General features: G+C 33.4%; 1 protein-coding gene and 1 pseudogene across 4 annotated transcripts in view; one reads left to right on the top strand and one right to left on the bottom strand.

Moving 5' to 3' along the window:
- BRINP3 (BMP/retinoic acid inducible neural specific 3) overlaps positions 1-16,171 on the bottom strand; it is a 399,028-nt gene that overhangs the window by 117,760 nt on the left and 265,097 nt on the right. For all 4 annotated transcript variants that reach the window (XM_059413324.1, XM_059413327.1, XM_059413325.1 and 1 more), the window contains 2 exons: positions 12,632-12,737; positions 6,456-6,692 (listed from right to left, as the gene is read on the bottom strand). In XM_059413324.1, coding sequence (XP_059269307.1) covers positions 6,456-6,692; positions 12,632-12,737 — 343 coding nt within the window. The remainder of the gene's footprint in view (positions 1-6,455; positions 6,693-12,631; positions 12,738-16,171) is intronic.
- LOC132026304 (small nuclear ribonucleoprotein-associated protein B-like) lies at positions 8,762-9,524 on the top strand (annotated as a pseudogene).

The raw sequence follows: 16,171 nt of genomic DNA, 5'->3' as shown, positions 1-16,171 counted from the left end.
AATTTAGTGATTTATCAGTTGCATATAACACCTAGTGCCCATTACATAAAGTGCCCTCCTTAATGCCATCACCCAGTTATCCTATCCCTCCACTTACCTCCCCCAGCAACCTTCACTTTGTTTCTTAGAGTTAAGAGTCTCTTATGGTTTGTCTCCCTCTCTGATTTCCTCTTGCTTTATTTTTCCCTCCCTTCCCCTATGTTCATCTGTTCTTTTCCTTAAATTCCACATATGAGTGAAATCACATTATTGTGGAAGTTTTTAATTTCTTTTTTTCTTCTTCTTTTTTTAAAAATTTTACAACCAGTATTTGAGAGTCTGTTTATAACATTGTTTTATTTTTTTCCAACTTGCCTAAATTTTTAATAGGTTTCTGATCTCCCTTTTGTCTGAAAACTTGCAATTGCAAATTCTTTTAGTGTCCTTTTTTTTTTTTAAAGATTTTATTTATTTATTTGAGAGAGAGAGAGAGAGCATGAGAGGGAAGAGGTCAGAGGGAGAAGCACTCCCTGCCAAGCAGGGAGCCTAGTGTGGGACTTGATCCTGGGACTCCAGGATCACGACCTGAGCTGCAGGCAGTTGCTTAACCAACTGAGCCACCCAGGTGCCCCTCAGTGTCCCTTTTAAGATGTAAATCTTTTATAAACCATATTGTCTTTCCTAAAGATCTGGGTGTCATCATTTTGAAAAGTAATCATCTGAGAGAAGGAACTAACACTTTTATTTCCCAGTCTCTGTGGGAAAGTAGAAGACAAGCTTAAATAAGAAACAATTAGGAAACACAGCTAGTCTAATCATGTTGACCAGCCTTCCTGTTCATGTCTTCTAATACTTTTCCATGAAAATTGAAAATCCTGCTGTCTTTTGTTTCAGAGGATTTGCGTTCAACCTCTCTTCCCTACTATAAGTCTCTCTCCTCTATTACAATAGTCTTAAATAAAATCTAACTTGACTATTTAACTGGTAGAGTACAATTTTTATTTTGTAGTTCATATATATTAATAATTATGATATATATTCCTGTCAGATTGACTATGTTATTATCAAAAATATTTTTATTTCATTAATATATTTTGCATTACCATTTAGTATTTTTTTTGGCTAATGTTTATATTACATATTTTTCCATCCTTTAACCTTGATTTATCTATGTCTCTAGTAAGTACCAAATAATCTTTTATTGTTACTATTATTATTATTGTTGTTGTGTTATTTTAATCAGTCCTATGGTCTTTTATTTAGCATATTTAATGTAATAAGAAAAATAGAATATTTAATATAATGACCATTATAGTGAGATTATATCTTATTGAAAGCAATTTATTTAAAAGACAATCTAAACCCTTCCCTATACACTGGATTTATTTATTTGATCCAGATTACTTTTTCTCTGGGTTTTTATCTTATTGTCTTTTTTGGGGGAAGTAATCAAATAAGTTTTATTTGATTTTCTTCTTCTAGATTTCAATGAAACATTTTCCCTTATTTTAGAGTTATCCCAGAAATTATAATATATATTCTTGGTTTATCAATTATATTTCTTATAATATCAATTATATTTCTTAACACATCCTCAGTAATGGCAGCACCTTGGAATACTGAGAATATTAGATCTTTCCATTCATCACCCATTTTTACATTATTGTAATATATTAAAATCCTATATACATACATATAATTTCCACATCACATTATTATTTTTTACACTCTATCTTCACTTGTATTTACTCATACATATTTGCTATTTCTAATATTCCTCTTCCTCTTTGCATTTCCATGATTTTACCTAGCATTTCTTTTCTGAACACATCTTTATTTTCACCTTGATTTTTAAAAAAAATACTATGTACTGGTATATAATTCTAAATTAATGTTGTTTATTATAATGTTTATTTTTAAAGATGCAAAAAAATTTTTTTTGATAAGTCAGATCTATTGTTACTCCATTGAGAGTGATGTCTTTATTTTCCTCTAGGTATATTGAAAAATATTTTCTGCCTTTTTTTTTCTTAACAGATTTTCTCTGATGTGCCTATCTGTGATTTTCTTTTTATTTATCTTTGTATTTGTGTTTTCCGTGTTTTTTTTAATCTGTGGGTTGAATGTGTAAGTTTTCAGCTATAAAAAAGTTGTACCATTTTACCATTATACCTTTGCATATTGTTTTTGCCATTTTCCCATCTACCCCACCTGTGCCCCAGATTCAACAATATGTTAGACCTTTTATGAATATCTCACTTGTGTACTTATCCCATATTTTGTTTTTTCTTTCTTTACTGCTTCCATTTTCATCTATTCTATTAACATGTCTTCACATTCACTAATTTTGTCATCCATTGTGCAAAACTATTAAAACAAGACTTTGAATTATTGATTTCAGATACTATTCTTTTATATTTTAGAAGGTCCTTTAGTCTATTTTATAGATTCCAAATCTCTGATGAACTTTTCAATATCTTCACCTACATGATCATTTTTTTTGTTTATTTTTGAACATTTTAATAATAATTATCCAAAAATATTTCCTACTAATTTCAATATCTGGATCATCTTACATCACTTGTCTGGTTTCTTTTCTCTTTGTTGTTAGCTACATGGTCTTGTGTGCTCATATGCTATAAATTAGGGTTTCATGTCCATCAGATATAAAAAGAAGAACAGAGGCTTTAGAAAATGTTTTCATCCTCATGAGGTCACCCTCTTCATATTTAACAGACACTGTAGGGAGTTGATACTTTCAGGATCAACTCCTTATCAACTCCTTAAGATCAGTATTTAAACCGTATTAGTGCTGGGTTATAATTGTATAGGACTCAATCTACCTCTCATTCTCCACCTTTTGAGCCTTTGCTTCTTCAGGTCAATAACACTGCAAAGATTCAATTTTAATCACTCAGAGGTTTTATTTTATCTCTTTAGTCATATGCACCTGGTGTGTTCAAAATAAGGCAAATGTCTTTCAAGAGGGGACTTGTCACATATTTAAAAGCCTTCAAGTCATTCTCCAATATTCTCACTTTGATCTACTGTAACTGCAATATTTTCTTCTGGTTTCTTTGGTCTGGAGGAGCAGCATTTTCCAGGAGCTAATCCTAGGCTCTCAGCTTCTAACTCTGCCTTGAACTGACAATGTACCCCAGGGAAAAGCAGTTGCAGAAACTGTCAATTCATCATTTTATGTAGGGTTTTCCAGCCTCTCCAGTTTTATTTTCAAGCTTCTCCCTCTAGAGAGGTTTTGTCTTAAGCTCTTGAAAGTCTGTGATAAACTTCATTCTACAGAGACCTTTGTATAGTTCCATAGCACCCAGAAGTATCTAAATTCAGTATAAACTTTGTCTTAAACCTAAACTTATTTAGGCCCACCAAATCTAGAGTTTTGTCAGTCTGATCTCCACAACCACTAAACATTTTGCTGGTTTTTCTTTCTTTTATCCGTTACTTTTTGTGGGGGGTAATACACAGTCCTCAGCTTCTACTCTAAATCAAGAATTGTCAGATGTTTACAGAATTAAACATAAGAGGAGAGAAGAAGAGGGCGGGGGGGAAAGGAGGGAAAGAAAAAAATGTGAATACCTAGCTTATACCTCCTGTCAGGAATCTCATTCCATTTAGTTTTGTTGCTTTGGTGATCTATTCTGTCTTTGAAAATATAATTTAAAAAATTATTCACCTTTCTAGTTACTATCAGTGGAAGTGCTGCCCTACTTCAGTATACCGTTCTACCTGGAAACAAATCCAAATGCTCATTTGGTGATTTTTATTTTAATACACTTTTCAAAGCAAAAGGAAAATTCCCCTTTTGCATTCCTCCTGTTAATTCCACAAATACAGAGAGGCTTGGAGGATATCCTGGCCTAACCTATCTATCATACACTGTAATATGAGATAGAAGTTATTTGTTTGTTTCTTTTTTCTTTTGTATGTTTATTTCTTATTTTTTTAAAAAAGATTTATCTATTTATTAGAGAGAGGGGGAGGGACAGAGGGAGACAATCTTCAAGCAGACTCCCCACTGAGTGCAGAGCTTGATACTGGGCTCTAGTTCAGGAAACTGAGAGAAGGCCTGAGCTGAAATAAAGTGTCAGATGATGAATTGACTGAGCCACCCATGTGCCCCAGTTTGTTTGTTTTTTAGAAATTTAACACTAGGGAGACTACCATATATTGTAACTTATCTAAAAGTGTTGTATTCCATAACTATTTTTAAACATCAGATAGTTTACGTGACTAGAACACGATAGATGTCTCATACATGATATATGAGTATTTTATTGGGAATACTAGAAAGAGAAATTTGAAATTAGAAATTCATTAGGTTTATTCCTGGACATATTATTGTTTTTGGTGTAATTGTAAACGGGATTTGTCCCTTAATTTCTCTTTCTCCTTCTTCATTATTGGTGTATAGAATATGTAACTGATTTCTGTAGATTGATTTTATACCCTGTGACTTTACTGAAGTTGTTTATCAGTTCTAGAAGTTTTTTGGTGAAGTCTTCTAGATTTTCTAAGAAGAGTAGTATGTCATCTGCAAATAGTGAAAGTTTTACTTCTCCCTTGCTGATTTGGATGCTTTTTGTACTGTACTGTTGATGGGAATGCAAACTGGTGTAGCCAGTCTGAAAAAGAGTATGGTGTTTCCTCAAAGAGTTGAAAATAGAACTACCCTATGATCCAGCAATTGAACTACTAGTTGTTTATCTGAAGAATAGAAAAATACTAATTTAAAGGGATACATGCACCCTGATATTTATAGCAGCATTATCTACAATAGCCAAGATATAGAAACAACCAGTGTCCATCAATTGATGAATGGATAAAGAAGATGTGGGGTGTGTGTGTGTGTGTGTGTGTGTGTGTGTGTGAGTCAGTAATAAAAAAGAATGATATCTTGTCATTTAGAATGACAAGGATATGTCAACCAAAATATGTCAGTCATAGAAAGACAATACCATAAGATTGCAATCACATGTGGAATTTAAGAAACAAAAGAGGAAAAGGAAGAAAGAGAGGCAAACCAAGAAACAGACTCTTAACTATAAAAAATCAAACTGATGGTTGCCAGAGGGGAAGTGGGTAGGGGGAATAAATAGGTGAAGGGGATTCAGGAGGGCCTTTTTGTGATGAGCATGGGTGTTGTATGGAAGAGCTGAATGACTATATTGTGCACCTGAAACGAATATTACACTGTATATTAACTAATTTAAATAAAGGCTTTAAAAATTTTTTTAAAAATATATATATACAAAAATTAGAAAAAGAATTTCTCTAGGTGTTCTAACAATTTCAAGGAGATAAGGATCTTTGATTCTAGATAGTTTTTCCTGTTTATATAAATAGAAACATTACTAAAATTGAAAAGCATTATTTATTATGCACTATTCTGATGAATATATATGTTAAGAAATCGTAAATTCATTAATCCTTCCTATTTTTATTTACCTACCTTTCTATTTTATAATTTGCTGGTTCTTCTCAACAAAAAGATGATGCTTTGTAACAATCAATTGCATTGCTTCTTACCTGGTGTTAGCTGCAGACTTGTCATATATAGTCTTTATTATGTTGAAATATGTCCCTTTCATGTTTAAATTGTTAGGGGCCTTTCTCAGGAATGGATTTTGAATTTTGTTTATCACTTTTTAAGTATGTTTTGTTAAATTAATCACCAAAAGAATTATAATCTCAAGCATATAAGTCTGACATCTTGGTGGTTAAAAACCTCTTTTGCCCATTTGAAAGTCAATCCAACACTTTTGAGTAAATACTATATAATTATACTCACCATACTTAATCATGTATTATGTATACTTTTATTAATATTTTAAAATTTACATTGAGATATCCTTAATCTTTTATTAAAATTCAATGTTTTATGAAATGAAAGCTATTATAGGTTATGCAATCAGTAAGAAAAAACATTGAGAACACATACATGCACTCAAAGAAATTCAGAAATAACAAAAACCAAAACCTATGAACATAAATCAAAATTGATTTAAATTTGATTAAAAAAAATCAGTAGTTAAGTGATCTTGCACATTCATGAGATTCATGTTAATGTAAAAAGGTATAGAACAAATGCTCTCTGCATTTTTCCTCACAAGTGAAACTCAGGGACCACTAGAAAAGAGATATCAAGAGAAATCAAATGATAAACTCTTATATTGAGAAAGGCAAAGACTTTCATTGCTAAATGACTCAGCTCAAGAGCAGGTGAGGTTCTAGTAACAAATAGTACTTAGTAATACACAAAGTACCACATATGCCTTCAGTAAAAATACTGAATCTCTGGTAATAGAAGTGATATAGATGTCTATTTGAAAGAATAATAAAAAAATAAATGAAAGGCTTTCCAATTATGTAATCATACTTTCTTCCAAAGAGACAAAGTATTCATTTCAATATAGTATTATTTTGACAAAGTTTAAATGTTACATTAAAACTTCTCTTACCTGATTCCTCAAAGTCACTGTTGTAGACTTTCCAGGTCTCAGTTATTCGAAGAAGATTCTCTTCCATGGCTTGAATGTCCATGGAGGGGCAGTTGCATTCTGGAAATTTGGGACCACAATGACACCAGCAATCATTTTCCTTGCAGATAAACTCTCCCTCAGAATTGCAAGCAATGTAGCTTAACGCTGCTTGTACAAAACGCTCTTGAAGATAGTCTGGAAGGAGGACTTGTAGCCCTTAAAGAAAAAAAACAAAACAAAAACACACACTTTTTTAAAAAATGAAGAAAAAAAGCACAACACATTTAAAATATTCAAAGAAAGGCCAACAATTTAATATATATCATAGATTTAAAACTATCATTTGAAAATTATCTAAGCCAAAAAAAAAAAGAAAAAAAAAAGAAAATTATCTAAGCCTACACAGTTGTAAATATTTGTAATTCTTTTCAACATATAATGACTCCATGTACTTTCAAGAATCCCAGAATTTATAGAGATGTTTAAACCCTCAGATTATCTGATTTTTAAAAATTCATTTAATTGTTCATCCATCCTTCCTTTCTTCCTTCTCTCTCCCTCTCTCTCTTCTTTCATTTTTTTTTAAGTTTTTCAGTTAGCACACAGTGTTATATTAGTTTCAGGTGTATAATACAGTGAATCAACAAATCCATACAGCACCCAGTACTCATCAAGACAAGTGAAGTCTTTAATCCTTATCACCTATTTAACCCGCCCCCCAATAACCATCCGTTTGTTCTCTATAATTAACAGTCTATTTCTTGGCTTGTCTCTCTCTTTCTCTTTTTTTTCCTTTGTTCATTTGTTTTATTTTTTAAATTCCACTTATGGTATTTGTCTTTCTCTTTCTGATTGGCTCTTTCACGGAATTATTTAGAATATTTGGTGATTTTCACATAATGTAGGTAGAGCCTACATTCCTAAACCTTTAAAAAGAGACACGCATTTATTTCCCACTACTTGATTTCAAATAGTTTTCAGTATTTTCATTTTACTTTCAGACTATCAGCCCACATTTACATAGATATCATAATGCCATAAGTTGTGGCATTGGCAAAGGAGTTACAGAATGCTGATGGTAATGTTTACCTCATGTCATTAATAACACATAACTTATATGACTGTATCGTTCAGGAGTGATCACTAAGACCAACTACAGGGAAGGACAGATTTCTTTTGTTTCACAGGTCATGTCCTTGCCATGTATTAAGATAGCCTTACTGATAGAATTTTATTAAAGTTTATTTCTCTTAAGAAAAAAGTCAAAAATGAAGATAAGGCAATATAATTAATATTTAGTATTACCTACTGGTTTCACATTTGTTATATTTCAAGAATATATAGTTTCAATTCCAGTATTTCTTTATACATAGGAAAATTTAATTAAAAAGCTGAATATTTAAAATGGTCAGTTAAAAAATTAAACATAGAAGGAAAAATTTGGCCAACACCTGATTGTTATTTATTACAAAACTAGATATTTACCATTATGTTTATTTCTATATCTATCTATATACCTTATCTCCAAAAGAAGAAAACTGGCATTCTCTAAACCACACCAAAAATAACAAAGGCTTTTTCCGGGGGAGAAAAGATAGACCACTCAAAACCTTGGAATTTTTTAACCAGACCAGTAAAATAGACAATACTGATACTTAAAGAGATAACTTCCATGGCCTTGGTAGATAAGTCAGAGTAACTGGAGGCTTTCCAAGGGTTTTTTTTTTTTTTTTAATGTACAGGAAAAATAGAGTAAAAATACCAATAGGACTGTAACTAGCAGAAGTTCTGCTTGGTGCTGAGACTATGCTTAAGGAAGCTGAGTTTTGAGCTTAAGATGTTCGTGAAAAGAAGCATATGAAGAAGGGCACTGGAAATTATAAATGATGATATAATGGAAATGCCACAAATAAAAATGTATAAATTGGAGTTAAGAAATAATCAATGGATTTAATAGCAAGTTAGAAAGAGCTGAAGAAATAATAAGCAAACTGGAACATGTCAGAAAAAAATATTGACTACAGAATAGTAAAGGAGAGCAAAAGAAGATGAAATACAGAAAACAGTATAAAATATATATAGGTTATGACTGAAAGATCTAAAAATATATTTAATAGAACCCCAGAATAAGAGGTAAGAGGGAAAAAATCAATATTTTGGGAATAAATATATAAGAAATTTATACAATTGATGGGACATCAAGAAAATTGTAATTTGCATCACACAAATATATTCTAGCAAGACAAAAAATAAAGAGAAAATGACTGGCTGACCCGTGCTTTTCAATGCTGCTTTGCACCTTCATGGTTTTCAACAAGCATATAAATTTGAAACGCTGTGACTATAATGAGTTCAAACCAAAGAACTCAAAAGAAGCAGAAAGAAAAGAAAATGGAGGCAGGGGTCTGGTGTTGCTACAGGGATAGGACCTGGTCTCAATGACAATAGAGGAACTTCCTCCCAAAGATAATGAGATAATCCCAAAGATAATTTGACATTGCCTGAGTGCCACTTACTAGCTGCCAGGAGCCCAAGGATTGGCAGAGCTGCTGGCAGAGGAATCCCCGCTAGTCTTTCAATGCCCCAGGCCCCTGCAGAATTCTATGGGCCAGTCCCAGGGAGTGGTGGGCTATCGCAACTGGTGATAGCCCTGCAAGGAAGAGGTATGGCTGCAGCCACTGCCATTGTTGCCACAGCTGGGATTTCAGGGACCCCAACCCAAGAGTTAACTGACTGGGGAGATCCTCTGCCATCTATGGGCTGATGGGATCCTCCACCATCTATGGGCTGAGGGGTCGCCAACTCCAGGCATGATAGGCCCAGCACCTGACATGAGGCCTCCGGTGGATCCCCCAATGAGGACTGCCACTGGATAAGGAACTCCAATACACATTCTCCCTTCAGGATGTGGCCCCTGCCCCAGGGGGATGCAGGCCTTCTTTGACCTTTGGCCACAGAGTTATGGAAGCAGCCACACAAAAGCATGGGCCAGATTCCACAGAGCCACATAACCACAGACTTGTTTGTTTGTTATGCTCTTGTTTTTAGTTACTGACAGGATTGTCTGGTTTCCCTTTCAGGGTCCCCTCCCCCAGGAATGCACCCACCAGGGCCCTAGACTCCTCTTGGCTCTCCTCAGCTCCCTGACTGTTTCCTGTAAGGCTGTACATAGTCCTTTTACTTCCTTATGGCCTGTGAAACTAGTTTATAATTAACTATTAAGAATATCAAAAAAAGAAGAAAAAAGAAAATCTGTTCCAATATATCAGTAGAGAAACAAAATAGGAAACAAAATAGTTTTATGGAACAATATCATTCTATTTTTCTTATAAGCAAAAATAGTGACCTATCATTAACAATGACATTATATCTTCTATTTGATAATAAACCAGTCCTCTGTCAATTTTGTTGAAATAAAACATTAGGAACAAACTGATCTGGAAAAGTATTTGTTACTCAATCACATGAATCATTCACATCTCGGTTTCTGGGAATTTTACCAAGAAGTTATTACCAAGACTCAATAAATGACTTTTCATTACTCCTTTACCCTTTCACTGAGAAGTATCTTGTTTGATAAGCTAAATTCATAAGGCATTGGAAACATTGGAACATGATTAATCCCAAAACATGTTTTCTAATACTTTCTCAAGATTAACAGTTCTTCATATATATTACATATATCGTCATCAATAGTTTGGGATATAGATATGACTTTTTCAATTTTGAACTGTCTGTAATCTAGTTGGCAAAACAGATCTCAAAGTCAAACAAACAGGGAAATCAAGCCTACTCACTGCCAGAAAAACATTTCAGTTCATTTTTTTTTAAGTCAGAATTAACATATTATGTGCATCTCTTTGACATTTCCTTTCTGAATGTTAATTCGAATACAGTTAAATCAAGGAGTTTTGTTCTGAATTTGTTGCTTAATGCTTTTACCTTTAATAATTCTTATTGATGCTTTCTTTGCTCTGATAAAATTCTACTTTAGGACTCCAGTGTTTCCAACTGCCACATATAGTGACCTAAAATCCTTTATACTCTTCATGTATCGCAGTAATATTGATCCAGAATCTAACGCTTTGCATTTTTTTTTCTAAGTGGAGAAGGACTGCTATTAACAGTAGGGTTGAAAATGTGAATCAACATAAATACTTAGACTATAAATATAGATGAAGTTTAAGAGAGAACACATGGGAAGTTGAGGAGTATGATATTGATTTCCTGAGATTATTTTGGAAAGGTCTTTGTACCAAAAGGATACTATAAAATTTGTAATAGACAATTGAAATTATAAGCCAAGAAAATAGAAAAAAAATAGATGTACAGATAACTGCATTACTCACATATATTGAAAAAAAATAGACACAATAATTATTCAAAAGAAAAGTGTTGCTTCACTTGTTTCTGTGTTAATTTTTTTCAACATATAGAAGAGATTGAGTTTTTTTTATACTATAATATTCTGAAAACTAAGCACAGTGCTTCACAAATAGTAAAAATTTAAAAAATTCATGTTAATAAATTTTAATAAATCAATTAAACAAATGTCTTTTTGATATAAATAGTCTTTATCCTTTTTGATGAAACTTCATATTCTGAGGACAAGTTGATCCATACATTTAAAAAGGAGTAAGCAATAGCGAATTACAAGTAATATTGGTAGACCGCATTTGTTTAAATTAGAAAAATATTTCAATAACTCTAAATCTAAGATTGATAAGGAGAAATTAGATGGCGTTTAAACTTTAAATTTTTAAGCATTTCCTTTGTAATTAGTATACAATTCAAACTAGTTGAGATTCATTTATTATTTACCATAAGTTTAAATAACTCAAAGCTGTTACATTTTTCCCAATTGAAAAGTTGAGGTAAAATGTCAGAATTTCTGAACTGTTTTTTTTCTTTTTTTTAAGATTTTATGGGGCACTGGGGAGCTCAGTGGGTTGCCTGTGCCTTCAGCTCAGGTCATGGACTCAGGGTCCTGGGATCTAGCCCCGCATCAGGTTCTCTGCTCAGCAGAGAGCATGCTTCCCCCTCTCTCTCTGCCTGCCTCTTTGCCTTCTTGTGATCTCTGTCTGTCAAATAAATTAAAAAGATTTTATTTATTTATTTATTTATTTGACAGACAGACATCACAAGAAGGCAGAGAGGCAGGCGGGGAGTGAGGAGCAGGCTTCCAACTGAGCAGAGAGCCTGATGCAGAGCTGGATCTCAGGACCCTGAGATATGACCTGAGCCGAAGGCAGAGGCTTAACCCACTGAACCACCCAGGTGCCTACAATTTCTAGAACTTCTAAACTTTCTTATGTAAAACTGAATAATGTAAATGTAGCTTTAACTTATGCAATTAAAAAAGGTAGCAAGAGAAAGGTAGAGTAGAGAAGAATAACTCAAAGTTATCCCTTTGATCAGTCACCTTAATTTAGACAAGGTGTCATCAAAGACTTCTCTGAACTTCTTCAACTAGTACATGTTTAAACATGTGTATTCATAACCTTCTGTACTTGTAATGAATAAGTACACACACCAATAACCTATTTGTGGGCAATATACATCTGTACATCTGTTACAAGTTATTTAAAAATCCTCTATTGAACTCTCTAACAAAATATAGGAATAGAAAAAAAGGTAACTTATCATTATTATCACATAATCCATCTTTGTAATGGAAATATAAATACTTTGTTAATATATTCTCAAATTTTTCTATCAGAAGATAAGCACAGTTCTAGATTATAAATATTAGATTATATTTAAAATGTCAACAGTTCATGCTACAGTGTGCGCAAGTATAGTTACTTTTACTAGAATCTAAGGAAAAAGTCAAAACCCAGACAGACCTATGAAAAACTGCTCCATACTGAGACAATGATTTTTCTATAGAAGTAAAAATATTATCGGGATACATTTTCAAATAAATTACCTATTTGAAGAAGTAAAGTGAGTTTTGACATTTCCTTAACATTTCCTAGAATGTTAGTATCCCTTAAAAATTAGGAAATTAGCCTTTTATGAGAATTTTAACAACATAGTACTGCATATACAGCTTGTTTAAAACAATAACAAAAAGATGAAGAAGAAGAAAGAGATCACAACTGGATAATTGTTATCCAGACTGATAGAGAGTTAATGAACTTTTAGCCACATACCTTGCAACTGAATCTTATTCTCAGGACTCTGAACCAGAACAGAACTGACAGAATCTAGGTTGTCATAGTTACTGCAGCCAAGAGGACCAGTCCGTGTTTCTGTTACCTGACAAACAAAACATCCACTTTATTATATAAATCAGAGTTTACCATGTTCTTTTTGCTCAGTGTAGCTGTCACCCACTGATATTATACGTCTGATGGTAAACATCACTGAAAGGCCTAGGATCTGAATCATACCAACAATACACACACTGAAACCCAGAGAAGAGAAATAATTCCCTTTGTCTTCAAGTCCATTTTCTTCCCTTTGGCCAGGCATAAATCTCCTGGGAAAATAACAGAAGCCCTCTTTGGTCAAAAGCATCACTCACCTAAGGTCATTGATTTTACCCAAGATATGACAAGGGCATGTTCCTTTAGATCGAGAGCAAGTTTTGACTCATACGAGAATTGTTTTTTTGTTTGTTCATTTCTCCTCAATAAATCAGACCTATCTGTCAGGCTACTGTCTAAAAATGGATTCTATTATTTTATTCTACTTAAAAATCTATAATTTTCCTGTCTTATATGGTACCATCAAAGTCCAGACTCTCCTGCTTGGCTTCTGTCCCATTTTTCCCCCAACTGGCATATATCGCTGTCCAACTGGACATTCTTAATTCTATGCCTTGGCTCATACAACATCCTCCATCCTTATCTCTCATTTCTCCTCTTTGAACAATTGATTTTATCTCTCCTCAGGAGGAAGCACATTTTCAAACATCTACAGAAAGTACTCTTTAATGACTCCCACTTGTATTTTTTTCCCATTTTTATGAAACTGTAGTTTGTTGTGCTCAGGCTTAGCACCTAAGTATGGAATCACATATTGCAGATTGATATTCCCAATGGGTGTCTTGGGATGTATAGCATCAGAAGATGAGGAGTCTGGTCAGTTATGGGAAACTTGTTTGTTCTCAGTATGACTTAAAAAAAGTGGGTGAATATTGTAATGATCCTTATATTTTAAAAAGATACTCTCCACTCAACAACCAGAATGGTTTGCAAAAAATAATTCAGATAATTTCAGCATTCACAACTCCACGAGGGTCTTCCATCTTGCTGAATGTAAAAGTCAGAGCCCTTCTAGAACTAAAATAACGCCACATTATCAAGTTATCCCTGTTACTTCCCTGAACTCATGCCCCCTCCTCTTTTCCTTGTTTACTTTGCCCCAACCACACAGGCTCTTGGCTGTTCCTTGAACATGTTTGTTATCATTCTGACACAGAATTTCTTGTGTACTCCCCCTGTATCTGGAATGCTCTTCCTCAAAATATTTTTAAGCTCACTGTTTCTCACACCTTTCAAGTCTTTGTTTAAATGTGACTCTCTTAGGACTCCCTGGACTAACCTATTTTAAATAAATACACCTCCCCACACTTCCCTCTTTCAACCATTATTTCTGTTCCTCCTTACCTTGTTCTACTTTTTCCACAGTAGTTATCAGCTTCTAACAGGCTGTATAATTTACTCATTTATCACGATTGCCTGACACTTCTCATTGGAATGCAAGCCCCTCGAGCACAGGAAATACTGCCTATTTTGTTCACTATAGTATTCACCTCACATATTAGGTTCTTGTATAAGCCCATGGGCATTGATTAAGAGAAAGAGGAGGTGAGAGATTAAGGGGAAAATCAAAACAAGGAAGACATTAAGGCCATTATCTAGATGATAAAGGCCTGAATGAAGCAGTGACAATAAGATTTATCTGCAGAAGATGGACTATGAAAAACAGATCTGGTGAGATTATGAAACACTGAAAATATACACAATGGAGAGAGGGAAAGGCAATTGAGGTTTCCAGCATAAGTGATAACAGTAAATATGTTGCTACTAGGCTCCACTGTGGAGAGCTCGTAAGAGAACTTGGTTTTGAGCATTCTAACTCCCAAAGGAATAACATTCTCCATTAGAAACATCCAGTAGAAGGAATGACCGTGCAGGTCTATTTCTTAGAAGTTATGTCAAAGATGGGATTACTCACTTGGATGTCAAAAACTTATAGGTAATAATCAAAGACAAAAAGATAGATATGTCAGCTGAGATGCAGTAAGTGAATATATAATTTGTATTATGACAACTCTGTCATAGTGTGTTAATACCAAGATTTTCAGAATAATGAATATTGACTATGAGGACATAGCAAGAGTTGGAAATGCAGTTTATCATGAGCAAAGAAATACTTTTTCTCTAACACTACACCTATGTTGTATACTCCCCACGACTGTTCTTTCATGGTGATACTGACCATCCCTTATTTTGTTCAGGGAAATCATTTCTTATGTTGATATATATATACATATATATGTATATATATGTTAAAATATCATTTATATATTATATGTATATAATACACATGTATATGTATATGTATAAATGATATTTAAATATAAATGATTATTAACAAAAGGATAAAAAGAAGATTAAAGTCATTGAAGAAAAGACTTAGGGTTTAAGGTAATTCAAATCTTCATGTTGTCCTATCATGTAGTTTAACGACTGTCCACCAACACACACACATACACACACACACCACAATAATATAAACAAACTCCAGTATTTATAATTTTAAGAAAATTTTTAAAATAAAATTGACTTTAGATACACACTTATTGACATAAAATCTTGGAAATCGGAAGGTAATCTTCTAACACTTAACTTTTTTTTTTTTTTTTTTTTTAAGATTTTTTTAAATTTATTTATTTGACAGACAGAGATCAGAAGTAGGCAGAGAGGCAGGGGGAAGCAGGCTCCCTGCTGAGCAGAGAGCCCGATGCGGGGCTCGATCCCGGGACTCTGGGATCACGACCTGGGCCGAAGGCAGAGGCTTAACCCACTGAGCCACCCAGGCACCCCAACACTTAACTTTTGAAAGAGGATAAATGTTAGTAGTCCATCTCAGGACAGACCTTCAGTTACACTGTTGCTGTGTTGCTGAGAATCAATGCAGAAGATTTAAATGATGGTCTTACATATTTAGAGGCTTGACTATACCTATATATCTATAATTGCATTAATCTGGCACCTTTCACAATACATAATAAAAAATCTAGCATGCCCTATATATAATGCCTTACTAGGGTCAACACTAATAAATAAGTCTACACTTATTTTGTATTTTTTCAATAATAATGAAAAATAAATATGAAAAGAAAATAATAAAAGCCAATTCATTGTACAAACGTTTCAATAGACATGTTGACTCTACCAAAAATGAATTACCTAGTTGTGCCACAGACTGGTTCAACTTTTGTTCATTAGCAGATAGATGAACATCTGATATAGGCGTCTTCATATATAACGTAAGAAATGAAGAGTCAGTCAATAGATAAGCATAAAAATGAATAAGACTAACAACTATCCAGCACTGACAGCATTCAGTGTTTTGAGAATTGATGTATCAAATGAGAAAACATTTTTATTTCTTTATTTTATTCCCCTATTGAAAGGAGATTGTTGAAAGGAAAGGAATGTTGTCTTTAGGATCTCAAA

This window comes from Mustela nigripes, chromosome 10 (assembly GCF_022355385.1).
Source record: "Mustela nigripes isolate SB6536 chromosome 10, MUSNIG.SB6536, whole genome shotgun sequence".
Taxonomy (NCBI): domain Eukaryota; kingdom Metazoa; phylum Chordata; class Mammalia; order Carnivora; family Mustelidae; genus Mustela; species Mustela nigripes.
Note: the sequence above shows the minus strand (reverse complement) of the source record. Positions and strands in the feature narration are given on the sequence as shown.